Genomic DNA, 21,369 nt, shown 5'->3' with positions numbered 1-21,369 from the left:
TAGTAATAATTACTTATACGTTCAAACATTCGTCCCTTTGGTAAAGGCACTATTATTTGTACTTATTTACATTCGCGCGGAGTAAATCCATAATATAAGGCACTGATTCTCTTTTAATTATTGCTTTCCATTACGTAACTCTTTGATATCTTACTTGCTCATTTTGAAAAATGAGCAAAGCCAATACTAGGTTTCTTCGTTAACTATACAAACTCAGGTAAAATACAATACATCTATTGGAGCATCCGGAGCGAGGAATCCTTCCAAACAGTCGAGAAGTCATTGGAAATATCTTTGGTCGTTTTCCAGCAATCGATACAAGGATAAAAGGTAAAAGTTCGAAAATATTCTATCTCGTACGCTTGCTTAAGGCACAATATTTTTTCGAAACCCCAGAAATGCATTCTTTCAGAAGCAAATTCCTTCAATATGCGAAATATACAAGTTCAGATATTTTCAGGTATTCCGCTTTACAGCCTTAAAGCACCATATCGTGACGGTGTACATCGAACTGATTCTCACTAATACAACAATTCATACACTTAGACAACTTCGTTTTTAACAACTTTCTCCTTCGAATATCTGTCTAATTATACATTTTTATCGACAATAATCGATGATAGGACCGAATCAGAAAAGATCGAGATTAATCTTCCATCGCTGCTAAATATAGGAAATCTTTGGTTCATCGTCCGATGGAATTTATCCCATCTCTTTATTCCTACTAACAGACTTAATCCTAAAACTATTCTACCATGAAATCTTTCAACTTTGTTGCCATGGGTACCCCGAGGACCCTGGCTATCGAATAAGCGTATAAATATATTTAAAATTCTTGTACTTAAAAATTATCTTTCACTTTAAAAACGCAAATTAACGTAGAATTGTCTAGATAGTGATCCAGATCGATTTGGCAACATATTAACAAGATCAAAATTTTTTTAATAAAATATGGGAATGGGTAACCGATTATTGGCACCAAAATGGCAAATATTTAATAATACCTCGAGAACTGTGGCAACGGTTGATACTGCAACCTTATCAAATTAGGTTGCATGGTGACAGAAGGATGTTGCAACAGACGCAGGTAATTCACAGGAAAATTTAAAAGATCGTATCCGGGCGATAGTCTCGAAGATACGGTAGCAGACGAAAACTTTGGCGACGAATCGACCCACGGCCTGTGCAATCGTGGCTGCGTGTCGCGATCGATTTCTCTCGACGGTGAATTCCTGTGTATCGAGGGTAAGGGTGGACTGACACCCCCGCAGCTACTGACACCGCTGTCATCGAGACTTCCGGTTTCGCTGGACGCAGTCTTTGGCCTCTGAGCGACGATGTCCAAGTGACTCGATGCTCTGTTCGATTCAAATTCCGAAGACACGTTGCCCTCCTCGTCGTCGATGCGACTCGATCTCTCCACTTCCGTTTGTTGAAATTTCCTCTTGCACCGCGACTGACCCGTCTCCCGGAAACCTTTCGCGAACGGATTGTAGTTGATTTTTAATTTCGTAATATTCTCGTTCTGAAAAAGAAGAAGACATGTTTAAAACGATACTTAACAATCAGTCGAGTGAACAAATGTCATTTTTTACTTTTAAAGTATCGCTGTTTCGGAGCTTTTAACTTCGAATTGAGTTATTATCGTAGAATAAATAGCAATTAAACGCATCGAGCGTACTGTAAAAATTACTTCATGCGGTGTATGTATTTTATTCGAATTTTAGTAACGGCTTGAACGTATAGAGAAAATCAAGTTTTGTTGATTTATAACGACAGATAAAAATATATTATCGAGTATATCCAGATATCCGTCCGCAAAGTGTTAGGAAACATCATGTATGTACGTAGATATTTACCTGATAAGCGGTCACGGCAATGAACTCCGTTTCACTGAATCTGAACGACGAGGCTGGATGGGAGTATAGATCGCTCAGTCTTGTCGCGTCGTCGCAACGAATGATCCAGATTCGCGGATTATACTTGTGCATGGACGTCAGGACCACCTGCAAAAAATAGCATGCCTTTTTAATGGTATCTTAACAACAAACACACCGATGGAAATAAAATTGTAACGTTTGATTTTAACCTAGACGTATAGTTTATAGAATTTTTACACATTTAACAAATTTTTTTTCTGTTCGTTTGTCTGTCTGCTCCGAGTTAACTTAGTCTACTAAACCGATTTCGATTAAGCCACTTCTATTCTCGTCCATACAAATCAGGAAACAGACAATGTGTTGTTGCTTACAAATTATAAATGCAACGGAAAAACGACTGAAAGGATCGCAATAAAATTTAAAACGTATTTCGAAAGTCGGTCAAATTAAAGTATCAACTATATAACATTGCAAAATTCCTGTTGACGACTGATAATAACCGTAATAATAATTACCGATCGACGTCAGAACGATCGAGAAACGCGAGATTAATTCTTGGTCGGGTATTGGTGGATGCGCCGCGGCCCCAAATCGTAATGAACATCTTCCGTTTTTTACCGGTCGCGAAGAAGAGATTCCCTTCACTCTGGCCGACAGACGCGAGGGAGAATTTTATTAAATTCGTAATTAGTTTGAAGAATCGGGTAAAGGGATGCCGCTTCGTCAAGATAAGTTGGCGCCTCGCTAAAGATGCCGACGACGACGGGGACAGACGCGATTCTCGAAAACCAGACTGGCCCTTCAACCTTCTCGGAATCACACGCTCTCGGGCTAATTCAAAATCTTGACTAAACTGCATGACATACGGCGATGCAGCCTCGATCCAATCGCCAGGGTGCGAAACGAAACGAAGAAACTTCAATAGAGCAGTCTAACGATCGAAATTTTCAGATTTCAGAAAGGTTTTATTGGCTCTATTACACCATATATCAGGTTTCCACATTGTAATATTTGAAATAAATAGCAGAGGTTCGATTCTTTAGGAGGTTTTCGAATTTTTCAGGCGAAGGAGTTGGGGTAAAGAGAATCGGAATTCTTTCGTTTTAATAATTGCTTGCGGAAGCGTGCGCGCTCTTCAGGATGCTCGAGACGGAGCAGATCCGCAGAAGTAATTCCCGAAGTATGAATTCCTGAAAACTGAAAGAACTGGCAAGGGGCGCCGTTGAAGACAGCTGCCAGGACTTGTCCTGCCGAGGCGTAAACAAACCCACTCGCCGAGAGAAAAGGGAGGTATATCGATTACAGGGTGTCGTGGAGCGTGTTAATCTCTGTTCTTCACGGACAACGCCCGAAACCGACGTACCCGGCACCATTTTGAGTAGCTTAAGTCCTCCTGAAGGTACGGAGAGTATATACGCGCAGCGTCGACCTTTTCCCTTTTCCAGATTTTAATCCAGTCCCCGGCTCCCGTGCACGGAAACGCCGAGTTTGGTCACCTCGGCCATTTAACAGGCCCTCCTGTTAGCGGACCCATTAAGGCAGTGGTTCTTAACTCCCCCCCCCCCCCCCCATCGACCTCTTTTGGCAATCTAATGCGACTAATGAACCCTGTCTATGCAATATTACTCAGAATAATATTTTTTAATATATGTTAATTCAATCAGTGTTACAAGTCCTGACTTATATAATACACCAAACAAGATGAGGATATTGAAAACTTTACGTCGCATCGACAACGATGTCATTAGCGATATAGATTAGTATTTTTCGGTGATTAAATAGATTCGTCGAGTGATTCGTTGCTATGGATTAATTTGACGATATTATTTGCATTTTCACTAAAAGAAGCTTTTAATAATCTTCAAATTCATCCATAACGACAAATCACACACATCTATGTCGCTAATGACCTCGTTGCCAATATGACGTTAAGCTTTCAATTAAAAAGAAGAGACGAGGATAAGCTTACAAAGGAACATCAGAATCATCCAAGACTTTTTTTAGTATCAATTCTATCAAATTTATGGTTTTAACATCAACGAGTTTATCCCTGGTTAATTGTAAGGCTGCATTTTCGATTTTATATTAAACAAAAAAGGATTGTGGATCCACGTTCAATTTTATCGTCATCTATAATTGTTAAAGGAATTCTGCAGTGTTTTCGGATGTTTAGAAAATCTGTTCCTCAAAAAGATGTTGGTGGCATTTCTTTTTAAAGTTTTGAATCCAAAGAATTAACTACGAGTGGAAAGTTGAAGTTAATTGGCGCAAAGTGAGGTATCGTTTGAAAGCAGCAGGCGTGTTTTTTTTTAAGTAGGTCCCAATCGGAAGTGAAACGAGTAGCTGAGAGGGTGGATCCGTGTGTGGCGACCTCCCGCATACGGCTCGGGCGAAGAGAAACCAGTAAGTCGAAACCAGAGACACGCAAAGAAAGAGAGAGAAGAAGCATTTAAGGACAAGCTGGCCTGTCTAAACATGGGACATCTAGATAAATGGAACGCCGCTACTGCTCCTAGTGAATCGCCAGCTTCCTTTTCCGTACTTCTCTATACGCTTTTAAGCCTTTTCCCCGAGATATATTTTCTTTTTTTGAATTCTTTTTCTTGTAGCAAACATGCACAAATTCTAATTTCCTTTGCAATCTATTGAAATACACAAAAAAATGTTCAAATCTTTAGAAGCATTGAATAAAAATACTTATAAAAGGTTTTCTAACACCATCTTCATGTTCTCACTGAATTCCTAGTATAAAAGAATCTTTTAATAAATTCAACTTAGAGGTGTGAGAATAGAGGACCTTTAAAACGACCAGAAGAAGATTGTTATACTTCTTTTTACAAAGTTGAAATAGTATAAATATTGATTACGTTTCGCCTTGCACTAAATAAATTAGTTACAGCAAATAGGGAGTACTCACGTTAGTTTTGGGATCAACGGCGTTGTTGGTCAGCTTGAGCTTATTGAAACTGATAGAATGTTGCATCCAGTGGGAACCTGGCGCCGGACTATCCGGATGCAGGTAAATTCTCCGATCGATTCGAGGCTGAGGCTCAGCTGGACCAGCCGACGTCCATCCTCTTGCGTTCCTAGGGCCATCGTCGACGCTTGCACCGCCGCCAACATACTTGTGTCGACGATCGGACGCCGGTTCCACTTCGAGAAGAACGTAGTAGCTAGCACGACACTCCAATCCAGTGACAGACAGCTGAATCGATGGAAACATTCGTCTGGAACAAAACATATTACCTACTTGTTACATAAAATAAAATTGTTAATCTAAAACCGTAAGTGATCTAAACCTCTTTCATCGATACTCATACCCATGCAATAAATCGACAAGCTTCTCGTAATAATAAACATTCTGTTTTTTTAAACGTGTCGTGAAAGTTTATAGATTTGAAGAAAAAAAATAATCTGAATGTTTTTTCGTTCTCTGCATAGATTTGAGAATGAAACGTAACACAGCTCTTAATCGTGATTACTCGTCATTTGTTTCGAGCAGTGGTGCATATTTTTGCAGAAACGATTCAACGTTCACAGAAGTCATCGTGCTTAAAATTATTTTTTGTCGTAATTACGACTCGATAATATGAAGTTTCGAAACACGTAATATTTTCTGGAGTTGTTCGAAATATAGAAACGATCGCGAGATTAAAAGTTTCGACGAATTTGGAAATACCGATGGAATCACGTAAATCGATCGTTTGGATTTTCCGTTGTTAAAATTGTGTTCGAAACAATGCGAACGGAGTTTCAGAGAAGATTACGATTTCAGAAGGTGATTAGCGTACATATTATGCATTAGCGTGGACGTATATGCGTCACTTTACGAAAGTACGACTCCAAGAGCCTAATTCGTGGATACAGGTTGGACTTCCCGCTGCTAATTGCGTCCATTTTTCGAGATGCATATCTTTCGCGGGCTTAACTTTTAAATCCCTAAAAGTCAGGTACCGCTGTGATCAAGCTTAGATATAATTCATTTTACTTCCAGCACGGTTATATACATATAACACAGCACGAATTGCGAAAGAACAAAGAAAGATTCCCCGTTAATTTTCATCGTGTCGTCCGATTAACTCCCATGGGAGCGGATAAAAAGCGGTACAAAGCGACGGTGGAAAATCCGCAATTAGGTATGCAAACGGGCCCGAGCCACCGCAGATTGACTTTTGGAGGTTTACTTATGGGATTGTCCGCAAGTTTGAAATGTTTACACGAGGGGGAGAAGTTGCTGTCGGGATCGAAAGATAGCAGGGCCCGTGATGCTCTCAAAGAGTCGCCGGAAGTAACTGGAGTTCGAGTCGTTCCTTCGGCGACGCCCACTCGCCGCCGGGACGTTAATGACAGGGAATTTTCTGTCCCTTCGTTCTCGTTCAGTTTGCTTATGCTACCTGTGGAAAGCAGTGTGCTTTTAGCCTTGTCTAAGATGACGGCCAAGGTACGATAGTTATGCTACTCTGGTTCACTTGCAACGACGGTGAAACCATTTTCACCAAAAATATTATTATATCCACTTTCGGGCAATTTGTTTATTTCATCAAATATAAGCTACAAGCTAGGCTTCGTATAGAAAAAAATATTTTATTGCATCGATCACATTCGTTCCTAACGCATCAATGTCGAAAATATTCAACTCGTTCGACTCGATCGAAAATGGACAATAGAAACGTGAAAGAATATATGACTTCATTGAAAAAAAGAAAAGAAAACATTATGTCCTTGAAATCATCTTGACACCTGGCATGCGAGAAAATAAATTTATTTGACAAGCATGTGCCTTAAAATACTTGATCTCTGTCTGATAACAATTTTTGGTATCAGTATTTATGGAGACATGATTGTCACTGTTTGTACTTTCTTCCTTGTCACGAGTAGACGTACTAAGCTTGCATTAGATCGTTAGGTAGATCGATTAGATGCACAATTTAATTTCGTGAGGTATATTAAAAATAGTTTATTTAGGCAGAATTCAACATCGCACTTTCGAAACTAGAATAATATAGAAATTTTGTTCTTTTCTGTAGCTACGATTGCTAAAATAAAATAAGTAGGAGTTATATGCATTACGATTTTTTGAAACGACAAATCGTTACGTCCGTGAACCGTTTAAGTCTTCGAATCGAATCGTGGCTTCGTTTGTATATAAACTAAATTCTTCTGCGAACTACGTCGGCGTAAAGCAATGAATGGTTTCGAGAAAAGATTTAGAGGTAACAGATTTACACATGACACCTTTAGGCGATAGCGTTTCGTTTATAAACACGAGTATTAAATAAAGATATACATACTGATAAAGATGTGGACAGAGAGAATGTATCTGGATGGAGTTCAGATTTAGTGATCGGAACGTTTGAGAAAAGTTATTTCATTATTCATTAATGAGTTTGTACCACACAAACCAGTTACTCATTTTATTTTTAACGTATTGAAGTCGTTCTCCGCCTTTGCTTTTAATATTAATAAAATCTTGCTGTTAAAAAATGATATAGAATGTTTCCTCATTTCCACGTGTAAAATTAAACGTTTCTGTTGCAAAACCATATTTATATAGCAAAAAGACTATTCTAGATGCAAATTTTACACTGCCAAGCATATTTGACAGAAGTAACTCAGTATGCAAGGAAGAAATGAAAATATCCTTACATTAATAAACTAACGTTTTAGACAAAATTAAAGGTTGTTGCTACACCTAAATAATTATGAGCTGTTCGTGTCACAATATTATAATAAAATAGATATGATAGGAGTCAGAAACTTCTATGTCGAACTGAATTCGACGTAAGACTTGACTAGAACCTTGACATAGGACCTCAAAGGGTTGAGCTTTGAGCAACCACGAATCGATCAAGTTCGCAACGTTTAACTTACGATTTATTCGACGTTGAGGAAAAAAATTCTCAGGAGACTCGTTCGAGAATGATAGAGAGGATCAACGACCATGCCCTCGTTGTTGGATCCACTAAAAGTGGCGCCCTTATAAGTGGAGGATTACGCCGTCGCGACGGCTGCTGGAAGGCCCGTGCGCCGATGATCCGAGCGTCTGGTCCTTTTAAAAAGCCTCTCGAGATTATCGAATAACCAGATAATGTCGTAATAACGTGATACAACGCGTGCATCGGCAGCACGCGCCCCGCTTCTCTTTCATCTCGCAGATTAGATGAATCAAAAGTCACGTGGCTCGGCGGAACAGTGTAAAAAGGCCTTAGATCCGCGCAACTACGCAGGATTCAATTATAAATACAGTTTTCTATACGTCGTGATTTCACTTTAAAATCGTGGTTATCGAACGCTTTGCTTTAACTCCAATTTGCAATATGAAATATGTACAACTATTGGATAAAAAATTGACAGAAGTCTTAGGTATTTAATTTTGGTGAACTAATATTCAAACTGGAGAAACAATCATCACAATTATACAGGGTGTTCGGTTACCCTTGAGAAAAATTTTAATGGGAGATTCTAGAGGCCAAAATAAGACGAAAATCAAGAATATCAATTTCTTGACTGAAGCTTTATTAAAAAGTTATTACAAAATTAAATTAAAAAATTTCAAATCATTCTGAAAAAATTATTTTTGATTGCGGGAAACAATTACAATCATTTTTGGTGAATATACATACCCCCGAAATTCTACCCACTTTCTGGAAAAAAATTCGGGTAGGTGCTGAAATTTTTCAGGAAGAAAAAGTTTTTCAAATCGCTTTAAAAAAATTATTTTCAGTTGCAGGGGTCAATTACAATCATTTTTGGTGAATAGACATACCCCCGAAATCCTACGCATTTTCGAGAAAAAAATTAATTACTGAAAATATAATTCGAGGCCAGAAATGTTGCCTTGAAATTTCGTGGAAATCTTTAAAACGTCATAACTTCTGAACGGATTGGACGATTTTAATGTTTAAAAAAGCAAACTACGCGTATTTTGCTAGAGAATATGTAGAAATTGCAAAAATATTCGAAAAGTTGATCCTTGACACCGTAAACTGAGAAAAACCCAATAAAAATGGTCCAATTTTCAAACAGCCATAACTCCTATAATAGTGAATATATTTCAATGAAACTTTTTTCTGAAGTAGAGCCCATAGGTACCTACAAAAAAGTATTAAACAACTTTTCTGTAGGGTGTCAAACAAAATTACTACAAATGAAAAAGGAATTTTTAAGAAAAATCGACAGGGGGTAGGTGCTTAAATTTTTCGACGAAAAAAAAAACGTCCAAATCATTCTGAAAAAATTATTTTCGGTTGCGGGGGTCAATTACAATCATTTTTGGTGAATAGACATACCCCCGAAATCCTGCGTATTTTCGAGAAAAAAATTCAGTACGGTCGGAATTTTAAACGTTAATAACTTTTTAATGAAGCCTCCATCAACAAATTGGTATTCTTGATTTTCATCCTATTTTGGCCTCTAGAATCTAATTTTTCCCCGGGGTGGCCGAACACCCTGTATATGAGTAATCTAACAATATGTAAGCATCAAAGATCCTCTTAAAGCTAAGAGATATACTTTACAAGCTTTACAAACTAACAAACTTTTTTAGGGAACTTTCTCCAACTCTAAATGACAACCGTAAACCGAAGTTCGTAATCGGTGACGGACGAATCGCGACGAAACGTGAAATTAATTATCTCTGCTTAGGAACAGGACGTTACAAGGAAAAGGAAGCAGGTATGGTGGGAAAGAGAAAACGAATGCCGAAGAGTTCTGGAATTGCGCTTCTGGGGCGCACGTTTTTCCTATCCACGCCATCGGCGATGGTGCAAGGCCGCCAGGAGCGCGAACGTGGGGGGTAAACGGGGACAGAAGGTGATAAAGGGAACAAAGTGCATGCACCGAAAAAGCGAGACTTTGTCGGTCAGAGAAACACGAATGAGTCGATCGTGTCACGGAATACTGATTGGTATACGCAAGGCCTGGAACAGGGTACACGTGGTTGACACGTGGTGCTTTCGGAAAAACAGAATCCTCGCTGGCCCGGAAGGTCACGGATACACGGATGGACGTACACCTTCGTTGCTATTGTGAAGTTTGGACCGCCCATGAATTTCACCAGTGTTCATCTACTGTCTCTTAAAACCTATTTATTTTCAGTATCCTGCTTCGATCTGCCAGGAGTAACAAGACAAACGTAATCGTAAATCTCACCTCTATCGATAAAACGGAGTAATCGACTGTCACCTGCTGGATCAGTCTATAATGTAACACGCTTTGTACAGTTAATAGTAAACATGTATAATTAAATAAATACATTGTTTAGTGAAACGTCAACACTATCTAGCAGAATTTGTCAAAATAAGAGAAACTGAAAGATGATTAGAAGATTTTCTAACTGTGAACTCGACGAACCCTCCTCCCTTCTTAGTCTTTGGTCGACGTGTTAATAGCGTCTTCGCGTTAATGATAGAAAAGTGTCCACCGGGTTAAATCGCTTCGAATGGACAGATCTTATCGAACATTTTAAGGGGTCTGTTTTTGTCACATCGGAGTTACCCTCTGCCCTTTTGTTCCCCGCGTTCGAAACGTAACCATCTAGCTAATATCAACACGTTATCTAGCGCGTAGGTTACGCGAAATTCTTCGTAATCGTTATCTTAGATAGGTACGTCTCTGTATCTGAAAAGGAGTGACCAGTAGCTCGATCGTTTCCGGTAAAGAATGGCCGGAAGTCGTGATTCATCTACATCCGTCCGGTCGTACGACTTTTCCCGCAAATCTACCTTCGTAAAATGATACCGAGATCGGTGACGTCGATAAATGCAGTCACGTCGTCACGACCTTACTTTTACGACCTTTCTTAACCACCTTCCGTGAAACTAATCGCCCTGTCGTCGCGAGAAGGCATTTCTCGTTAAAGGCGTCCATTTTCCTCCCCAAACTGATACGTAGGTACGTTGTACGAAAACTTTGCGTTAGTGGAACCTGACTCATCTACGATGACGTATATAACATACCAGGTGTTCTACTTTTATAGTAAATAATTTATTGTGCTAGTCAAATTTGAAAGTATTGAAACGCTAAAGATTGAATTGGACAAATGTTTATAGAAGCAATATACATATAACTGCATTTCATGAAACATTGTATATATGAAAGTTAAGAACAATACAGAGAGAATTTTTCAGGTAAAGACACTACGGGTTTTCGACAGCGACAATGGGTGTGGTCGTATGGCGCCTGTCGGACTATGCAACCCTCGATGGAATTTAAGGAAAAAAATTTCTGCAACGGGCTCATCGAAAAAATATGTCCCTCGTAACTCGCAGACGCCGCACAAAACTTCGATAATTAAGCAAAAGTATTACTCAATAGTACGAACAAGTACCAGACGTACGTATTACAATACTCTTTTTACCTTTACTTCGATTGAACAATATTTTCATAGCCTAAAAGTAAACTTTCCCGCGTAACAGAGGTTTGTAAGAGACAAATTCTCGACGATAAATAAATTTTTTTAAAAATTACTACTCATGCACTCACCGACCCGTCTTCGTAATTATCATTTCCGTCGTTTCGGAGTGGAATTGCTGCCAGAGATCCCGATTTTGTAGTTCAACCTTCACCTCGGGAAGAAGCGGTCCTCTTCCAGGAGCAGGTATTCTCCATGTGTTCGAGTTCGGTAGATCTTCTGAAAATTATTAAAACAACGTTACAGTAAATTTACGTGTCAACTAATTTTCCACAACCCAAGGATGCCTCCATCGTTTCTTCAAATTGTAATGCAAGAGTTTTCATTTCATTTCGACTCGAAGTTCTCCGTTATTCCCAATGGCCATAATGTCATTTACAAATATACTATCAGCGTTTATTCTTTGTAAACGTTTAAAAAAAAAAAAATGCAAATTCGAAACGTCATCTATGACTACCACATGCGAGACTCCGTTCAATTTCCCTGTAATCTCTACTATTGGAACGAACTTTCGTGAATTTCTACGAATTTGCAGAATAGTAGTAGGTACGGCTCTACCAAAAACAAAGGTATTTTTAGCAAGAAGAAACGCAAGAGGAAGCACCGTTGGTAGGAAGACGACTCTGTCTGATCCCGATCGTTATCCTTTGCACTGTATCTACCTAGAGATTGGCCGGACAAGCTAAGGGAGGGCAAGAAATTGCGCGGATGAGGTAACTCGAATGCCAGGAGGAACACCTTTTGCAAGTGAATCTATGGAGCGTCGTCGCTTGCCCGCATGAGCGATTCGCTCTGCACTTGTCTCGCGGTTCTGCGGTCGGGGCATTATGTCCTGGCTAGGATAATTGCGGGCATCGGCTCATCTTCTTTCTCTTCCTGCCGAGAGGACGCCGGTACCGAGCCGTTGTATAGGTCAGATAACGATTGTCCGCTCGACCGAAAGTCGGCACCTTTCATCTTAACCGAGAGAAGCTCGCGTGGATCTATGTCGCTTACGCGGGAACTTGTCGCGTTTTAGACGCACCCTCTTCTACCCAGGCTACCTTTCCTCGTGGGAAACCAGAAAAATAGGACACGTACGCGTTATATGCACATACAAATGTACATAGTGTTGGTCGAGATCTATTCGCGACTGTATTCGTACGATTTCGATATACAGCATTCAAAATTATAGAATGTTATATTTTATATTTTTTTAATATAACGAAATGTACAGGATCTCGTGCAACTGAGAAAAGCTATACGTATCTCTAAAGTAGTCAAGCAAAATTAAATTCATTTTTGTGCATTTTTTTAAATGGATCTTTATAACTTTGATTTGAATATTCGATGCAGTTTTTTAATCTCTACGAGAAAGCATTACGTACTTTATGCCAAAAACTTAATAATTCAGGAGTTATGACACTTTGAAGTTTACTAAACTATTGTAATGTATTTTACGTTTCTTTCAAATGGTCTTCAATCGTAGTCTAAACATTTTTCATTCTTTCCCTTATGTTATTTGAAAAATCGAAATTTTTTTTTATCTCTTTTTAATGTTTGGGGAGTTAAGAATGCCCCCTAAATATATTAAAGTAAAATTTGCAAAAATGACATAGTTACAGAAGATTTTGTAGATGAAGAGCATGTAATATGCGTAACGCTTGAGACTAACTACTCTTTACTTCGGGGCATTCATTTGAAACTTATTATTTCTGCTGTGGTAAAGGTTTCATATGAATGGGAAGTGTTTTGGTCGAGATAACTATGTAAATCAAGATTATTTAGTCTAGAGTGATAAGTGATGTGAATAAAATGTACCGATACACAACTAAAGTGGTCCAACTGGCAGCTTATTTAGCCGTAATCCAATTTAACGATGGCTATTCAGGATTATTACAAATAATGGAGGTCGATATCGATACAAACAAGCCACGCTTCGCCTTTCCGCTGCTGAGCACAAAACACAAAACAGCGACGCATGACGTTCAATTAAAGGAAAAAGGAGATATAAATGAAGAAGATGACGATAATCTTTTTACAGAGAATACGTTCTGGGTCCTGAAGTGTTTAATCCTTTAGAGTTTAAAAATTCCAACGTTATTTCATAGATAATTTAGTGCAAAACTTTAAACGCGTTTTTCTGGAAACCACATGTTTCAAACAGGGCAGCTCGATAACTGAGTCAATTTTCATCCGATTTACTTAAAATTTTGTATGGTGGTTCCTAATACTATCCTTTTCAGTCGCACGTACGGAATTTTCGATCGAATAATTAGTTTCGACATGGTGTTAAAAGAAATGTCGATTTTGTGACAATTTTTTGAGATTTTTCCTTTAAAATTCCACCATTTAATAATAAATAATTACTTTTGAAAATTCATACGTACAATTGAAGCTACCATCTTACAGTTTAAGAAAATTGCATGATTTCTTGTTTCACAACTTGCAGTGAAAAATTATACTATTATTGTTAGATTAAAACTATTCGAAATAAATACTTCTACGCAATAATAAATAGAACGTCAAAAAATGTATCGGTTAACTCATCCTTAGAAAATTAATCCCCCCATTGAATAACGTATTTCCAACCCTCTGTTAAAATTTGTTTTCTTGCGAAGATGTCTAATAGTCCTACAAGTTTGGTCACTTATTGTCTAGTTCAAAATTAATTAATTCACGAACGTACAAATATTCAATAAACAATATAAAACATAATTCATGAACCAGAGGGCTAAGAGAACAATACTTAAAATAAATATTAAACACCAACCTGGTCTGTGCCTACGAAGTGTGATTTGCTGTTCGCGGAAGAGCATCTGTTGATGCAATTGCAGTTGCATTTCCATGGGCATGATCGAATTCATCTTCCGAACGATGCACCGTTCAGATATTGTTTCTGTCACTTTGTCACGAGATTTCACCGCGAACGTAAATAGAAAAGTTCAGGAAACAGCCGTGTCATCCGACGTCTACCGCGTTACAGTCCAGTAACGACTGACGATGCGTTTCGGAGTTGCAAGTAGAAGCGGCTCCGTTTCTGTGATCCATCACTGTAACTCGGAGACCGCTTCCGCTATTGGCTGCCGCTTTCTCCCCATCGCGCTACCGCCGCGCCCACGCCGACCCGATTGGTCGATGCAATTCCACGTTGCCTGACAAGAGTTGCCACGAAATGCACCTCAAGATACGTACGATAGCGATCGGGAGAGAAAAAATGAGTAAAGCGAAAAAAGATTAAGCGACCTTAAGCTCTTCTTTCCATAAGACATAATTACTCGTCGTTCGAATTCCAAAGTTGGTATTTTCCATCATTTAAAACGATTTCAAACGTCATTTCGTAGAAACAAGTAATACTTGTTAGAATAATCAATAATACAGCTAACTATATTCCAATTACATACGTAATTTGATACGTCCGCATAGCGAGCCACTGTCTAGTCCCGAAACCGGAGCTTCACATGTTAAATCGTAGTTCCAATTTTTCTGTATTAATACAGATATAAGTAAATATAAAAGTGATCCACGTAAATACATTTAACGATAGCACGTCAAGAAACGTCTTCGTCGCGTATGCATTGGTAGATACGTATTACTATACGAACAATAAAAATTATTTAAAAAATGTTAATCGAATAGAAATTATTATCCAGAAGGAAAGTGACGTTTCAAAGCGTTTCCAAGATAAAGCTATTTGAAAGCTTCCGGACGTATCGCGAATCTGACTTCGTCGGTCGTTTGAGGCTGACCTAATCCTGTCCGCAGAAAAGAAAGCTCCTTTCGAAACGTTCGTTGAACGTTCTCGCGAAGACGTAATCGCGTGTCGGCATCCTACGCTAATCGCAGTCTGCTCGGATTTATTCGTCGGCGTATTTGACGCATGTCTCGGCCACACGATCGCATTAAGAAACGAAGCGCGTAGCGTTAGGTACAAGAGTGGAGAATCGTCACCATAAATTACAAAATCCGGCGAGCAGACGGCCGTTAATAGTTTGTTCTCGAGTCGAGACGAGACGAGGCGAGAAGATAAAATCAAGAATCCTCGTCCGCGGTGCGTCGGCGGTCAAAGAGGAACGACGGACCGGAGCGGAATGGAGCTGAACGGATCGCCGCGAGATACAAATCTACGCTTTTCTCGCTCCCTTATTCCCTTTTTCTCGTACACCACCGCTCCTGTCGTCGCCTCCTCGTCTTCCTCTTCGACCTCTTCTTTTTTCCAACGTAGAAACCGTCCTCCCCGCCCGCCTGCCAACGCCGGTCATCGCACCATTGTAGTCGGTTTCGGATTGCGGATTAACTGTAAGCGATACCCATAACAAAAGGGCGCGCGCTTTACCCGACAGTTCGGGCTACCTGTATTTTTCTGCTTTATGGCGGCATTCTAATGCCTCTCGATCGTGTTATCGTAACTGCTCCTCGACATCATCGGTTGAATTTTTTAACGAACGGGCCATCTTATCGATCGATCGCGGTTTCATCGATGCGTACCCGATAAAACGCATTTTGTCGAATGATTTCCCCTGTTTCCCACATGTGATTTATGCGTTTGTCGCCGCGCGAACACGATGTATAATAGCGCTGCGTAGAAGTTTCCGGGCCAGACGGTTTTCTTCCAAAAGAAAAATCTAAAAAAATTTGCGTTGCTATTATATATTAGGTGCACAAATAAGTAATCCAATTTTTATTAAACTGCTCGTACTTCGTTCCGTATATATTGCATATTCTTCACGGTAGGATAAAAACGCTTGACACCTAATTAGACACTTAGGATTAGAAAGGAAACAAAGAATAGCCTTAATAGTCTGTCTAATCGCCGACGGTCAATGGTCGAATGGCACGGGAGGAAAAATTCTTTGAGACCCTCCACGATGAAATTTGTAACCGATCTGCCAGCAGTCCTAAAGGATTATTATTCAAAAGGAATTATAGTATTTTTCACGATAATAAATACCATCGTTATACCTACCTAATTCCTTGGGAGCTGAGTATTGGTTAAGATCGAATTAATTTTACGAGACCCCTATTCATCGTATATAATAACAATAAAATTATCCTTGTAATGCAGACCATAGCTTATATCATTAATGTTAATTTTCAAGTGTCAATATAAAAACAAAAATGTGGAAAATAAAGTTCATTCATCAGAAATGATATTATAGTTTAATCTCATTAATGGTTCTTTCTTTGTTGCCCTAAAAAGAAGACAACTTCTCTATATCATTATTTCTATATTTTAATTGAAGAAATGGGAAATTCAGGGGCTACAAAAGAATAATTGTCTTATGTAACCCCTAAATTTATTTTCTTTAACCGCGTACTTCACAGTGATGCGATACTCTTCGAGGAAAAAAATTAAGTTTTTGCGTTTATCTTTCCAACGGAAAGGAAATGGAAAAACTTGTGTGCGTTGCTTGGTTTACGAGAAAACACTTCGTCAGTAGGTAAACTGTAGATTTTACCAGATTGAGACTCTGTCCCTTTTTGAAAACAGCTGTGTCTCTTTACGAAAGTGTTCTCTGGCTTTCTTTATTAAGAATCTTTACCATTTAGTACAAATGTACTAAACGTTTCAACGATACATCCTAGAAATTATATTTCATACATTCATTTATTCAATTATATTTATTAATTAGAATGAATTTTAAAACGAATAATTTATACGTGGATCTGTTAGAGATACCACTTACTACATTTTATAAAATAATTCCGTTGCTAAATCTTAGCAGAATAAAAATTCTCTTTTCTTAGGGTTGCGTTTTCTAAAAAATTTGCAAACACTGGTTTAATATCTGCAAATGCTTTTATCAGTAAAAATCATTGTTGGCCGTTTAAAAAAAAGATTTTTAATGCTAAACGACGAAAAACGTGCGTAATCCTTTAGCGGTTTAAACTGGAAGCTTTCGACGAAGGAAAGTGGCACGATTATGGGGGAAACTGGATAAGGAGAAGCCGACAAATAGATTTTACGGCTCGCTTCCTGTCCGTCTCTCGCGACAGTTATGCGTCTCATAATAAAGCAATGGTTACTTTCCAAGGCTGCTTGAATTACGAAATACATAAGTAAAATTATGATTCACATTCACCCCTGACGGCATGGCATTTATTTCTGTGTGTACAATTAATTTTCACTGTTGACAGCGATCCAGAACATTTGTCACGTTAGACTGCTTTTAAAAATACTTGAAAAATTTAAGGTATTTTTACGAAAGAGAATTCACACGAGTCGAAACGTTGAAAAAAGAAAATATAGATGCTCACGTAACCCTCCCTTCTATAACATTGAATTTTACAAGGATCTGAATCGTAATTTTATTAATTGTTGCATTAGAACGAAACGTGAATAACAAAACTGGAATAAAAGGAATCCCAAGCTTTCCGAGAATATCCTACTTTTCTGCATCGAAATAATTGTGATTATTTTCTTAAACGACAGACTTTAGAAGAACTTCTTAACATCGCGTTGAAGTGTCTTCTGTGTAAGATTTCCTACTGCAGAAGCCTTTAGAAGAAGGGATAAACAGAAGGAAGGATAAGTAGACTTTCTCTCTTGCGGTGCTAAAGGACGAAAACGAAGACGTTTACGTTCCAAGTGGCCACTTTACAGCAAATGTTTGTACATTCAAACGGAAGTTCTGTTCGATCATTCAATGACTACTTATTTATTTGTTGGGACCAGAAGTGTAACAAAAAAGATTTGGCTCAATACTACGCGTTTTTACAAACTTCTAAATTTTGGTCGCATTATGTCAATATACCACAACTTTATCTCGAAAGAATCGTAGTCCCGCGAACATGTGTTTCGCAAGAACCTTGAATCACCGAATCTGAAATCGCTACACATTAAATAAACCGTCAGATAAGTTGTGACTGTCAGCACAAGTGGTTAGAGGGTATTGTTATTTCAGGACAGATGAGAATAAACATGTTCGAGACACGAATTTTCTGTTTCTAGACACACGGCGAGATAACATGTCACCCTGCAAACGTTCCACGCGTACGCAACGAAACATCTGTAGTTCTGTCCAAATTGCAATCGACAGTCCTATATCACGATTTTCATACATAAAATTTACCTTCTAAACTTCTACAATATGACTTCTGATGTTGAAACATATTTTAGTGGGCTACGAAAATCGTTGATTGCTACTTTGCTTTTATTTTATTTGTTTACATACATGTATCTCTCAAAGGACGAAAACGAACTGAGGCCAGGATCGCTCGTAACCGTTAAATATACATACAGCGCATAAGTTATAATTTGGTAAATTTTAACAACTTACAACAGATGTTGCGATTACTATCTTCGCAGGTTCCTACATCTTACATAGTGTGACCCTATTTCTTAAAAATGATCCTATTGAAATAATCTTGAAACAGACACTACATAATACGTTACTTGAATGTTGACGTATGTATTTTGTGACTTTGACCATAATATCGAAATCAAATACACGAAGAACACAATTTTATAACCTTATATAAGATTATAAAGTTCTCATATCGTTTGATCATTTTTTACTATTTTTCCAGTGAAATCACATTTAGTACATTGCAAGAAATTTAGAATAACATAAGTTTTATGTATAGTACTTATTTATTTTCTGAGGCCCCATTACCATTTCCGTGTCACTCGCAACGTTACCAACAGATTTAGAAATAAACACAAGAGAAAGTGAGACAGAAAATGAAATTACAGAAATTTTAGTATTTTTTAACGGAATGAAAGCTGTATGATCCAGAAGTGAGCATCAATCGATTAATTTCATTGGAGTAACCAATCGATTAAGATTATTTAAAGATTTCAAGATTATTAAAATACGTAAAGATGTACTTCATTGATAAGTACACCGCAAATCTTCTATTTTTTATTTTAAGTTCTCATACATCATTTATTTAAAAAATAACTCGATATGGCAATCAGATTGGATCATCAAAGTCCATAAGATGAAAGGTCTATTTGTATACCTTGTGTGTGTTTCGCATAGCATCAAAAGAAAAACGGTAGTGATGTTCGCGATGCAAGAGAAATCTATCTTTTTGCCCGTAGAACGCAATTTCGCGATGGTAATGCTATTAATCATTGATTCGAGCGATACGAAATCTTGACAAATGTTGAAATAATTTCTTACGAGAGTACCAATCGCTGCATGTGAACTCCATACAGAGTACTTACTCGACGATGGTGTGAATTAAACAATTATAAATAAAACTTAGCATTATTTAATATTCCAACGCAATAGTTTAAACAATTCGTAACAATATGTGGTATATGAATAATGAAAGGGCCCATCAGTATGCGTAAATAATAATTTTTCGTGAAATAATTTGTCCACCGGACGTGTTAAGATGGCTGGTACACGCTGTGCTCTCCCCACTCCTCCGTCACTACATTAAAGGCTCATGTGGAGACTTGTATGTCTCACTCTCGCGGGGGAGTCCGAGGGTGGCGGACCTCCTGGCTTGGTGGGTATTCCGAGATCATCCTAGGCTGACCAGTGCTGACCACTACTGACCAGCTGACCAATGGTGAGCATACGATGACCAATAGTGACCAGTTGTTGACCAGTGGTGAGTCTTGCTTAAATATCCCCTCTCTCTCTTATTTTTCTGATTTGAAGCTTGTTCGTTCATTTTTCAATACCGTTTGATGAAAAATTGGGTTTGCTGAATTTATCGGTTTTCGTTTCGTTACTGTGAATGTTTCCACCATTTTGACATACAAGGAGATATTCTATTAACTGGTTCTTCTATTATTTCGGCAATTGTTGCGTTACGTTGACCATATAAGACTCTGAAAGAAAATGATTCTCTATGGGGTATTTCCTTCGATGGTTTATTGTTTCTGTTTCCAATTCTTTCCTGAACTCGTATCTGTCTTTGTCGATTAATCTGAATTTTTATCTCGATTTTGTTTGCAAAATTGCTTTGTCGATTTCACTACATGTGGTATTAGTTGAATCTGACTTCGTAAGATATTCCTCATTTCGTAGAATATTTTTACTGGTCAGCTAAGTTCACCACCATCGTCTATCAATTAATCTGAATTTTTATCTCGATTTTGTGTGCGAAATTGCTTTATCGATTTCACTACATGTGGTATTAGTTGAATCTGACTTCATAAGATATTCCTCATTTCGTAGAATATTTTTACTGGTCAGCCAAGTTCACCAGCATCGTCTATCAATTAATCTGAATTTTTATTTTGACTTTATTTGTGAAATTGTTCTGTCGTTTGGACTGAGGGTATTTAATATATTTTGATTGACATTGTTTAATTTATTAATATTTTCACTTCCTTATCACGTGTAAATTTTGTATATTTCTTTAGGTAGATCTACCCATCGAGAAACATTTATTCTGTGTAGGAATATTTCAGGATTTCTTAGCTTGTTCGATACATCAGCTGAACAAATTATTTCTCCACTTGTCGAATCACAGATGGATTGGTTAGGGTTTATTAAATATTCCTTAATATGATACTAATACAAGTATTAGTTTTTGTTTCAGCTCAGATCTATTGCAGATCGATTCCAAGGACATCGAGGAAGGATGCCACAATCGCCGAGGGATTCATCCGCCGAGGAATTCATTCGCTGAGGGAGTCATCCACCGAGGGGCATATAATTCCAAGTACATTAGACTTAAGCTTCGTCGCGAACTTTAAAATTAACGTCGAAGATTTCTTTATTATACGTATCACCGCGCTCTACCAAGCAATTATTAAACAAGTAGCTTCTTCTCTCGTTATCTCGTTTCTTGCTTCGGTCACCACTGCTTCATCGATTGAAACATGTGATCGGCCGTGTGGCTGGTTCGAAAGATTTAATCGCCTTCCTTTGGTAACTCGATCGAGGGAAAATGGTACTTCGCTGGAAGGTGTGGAGTTTCCGTATTCTGCGGAAACGCATAACTTCCAGTGGGAGTCGACCTTGTCTCAGGTACTCTCTCTATGTCAGACAGCCTAAGTCGGGTCCCTCGGGCTCCCGGCGGGTTGCGTTGGGGAAATGGAGACCTCGATTCAGGGTTGCAGCATCCGTTTTCCTATAGAGATCTAGTTAGCAAGAGCAGTAGGTTCGATCCCAAGATCAGCTGCACGGT

At 38.4% G+C, this 21,369-nt stretch overlaps 1 protein-coding gene across 1 annotated transcript; it reads right to left on the bottom strand.

Annotated features, from left to right (window-relative positions):
• Positions 1-994: 994 nt before the first annotated feature.
• LOC143341048 (T-box transcription factor TBX6) lies at positions 995-14,164 on the bottom strand. The gene is made up of 5 exons (XM_076763574.1): positions 14,045-14,164; positions 11,364-11,511; positions 4,798-5,107; positions 1,860-2,006; positions 995-1,525 (listed from the first exon to the last, which is right to left on the bottom strand). The coding sequence occupies exons 1-5, from the start codon at positions 14,136-14,138 to the stop codon at positions 995-997; spliced, it is 1,230 nt and encodes a 409-aa protein (XP_076619689.1). The 5' UTR covers positions 14,139-14,164.
• Positions 14,165-21,369: the final 7,205 nt, after the last annotated feature.

The sequence above is a fragment of the Colletes latitarsis genome, chromosome 4, assembly GCF_051014445.1.
Source record: "Colletes latitarsis isolate SP2378_abdomen chromosome 4, iyColLati1, whole genome shotgun sequence".
Taxonomy (NCBI): Eukaryota; Metazoa; Arthropoda; class Insecta; order Hymenoptera; family Colletidae; genus Colletes; species Colletes latitarsis.
Note: the sequence above shows the minus strand (reverse complement) of the source record. Positions and strands in the feature narration are given on the sequence as shown.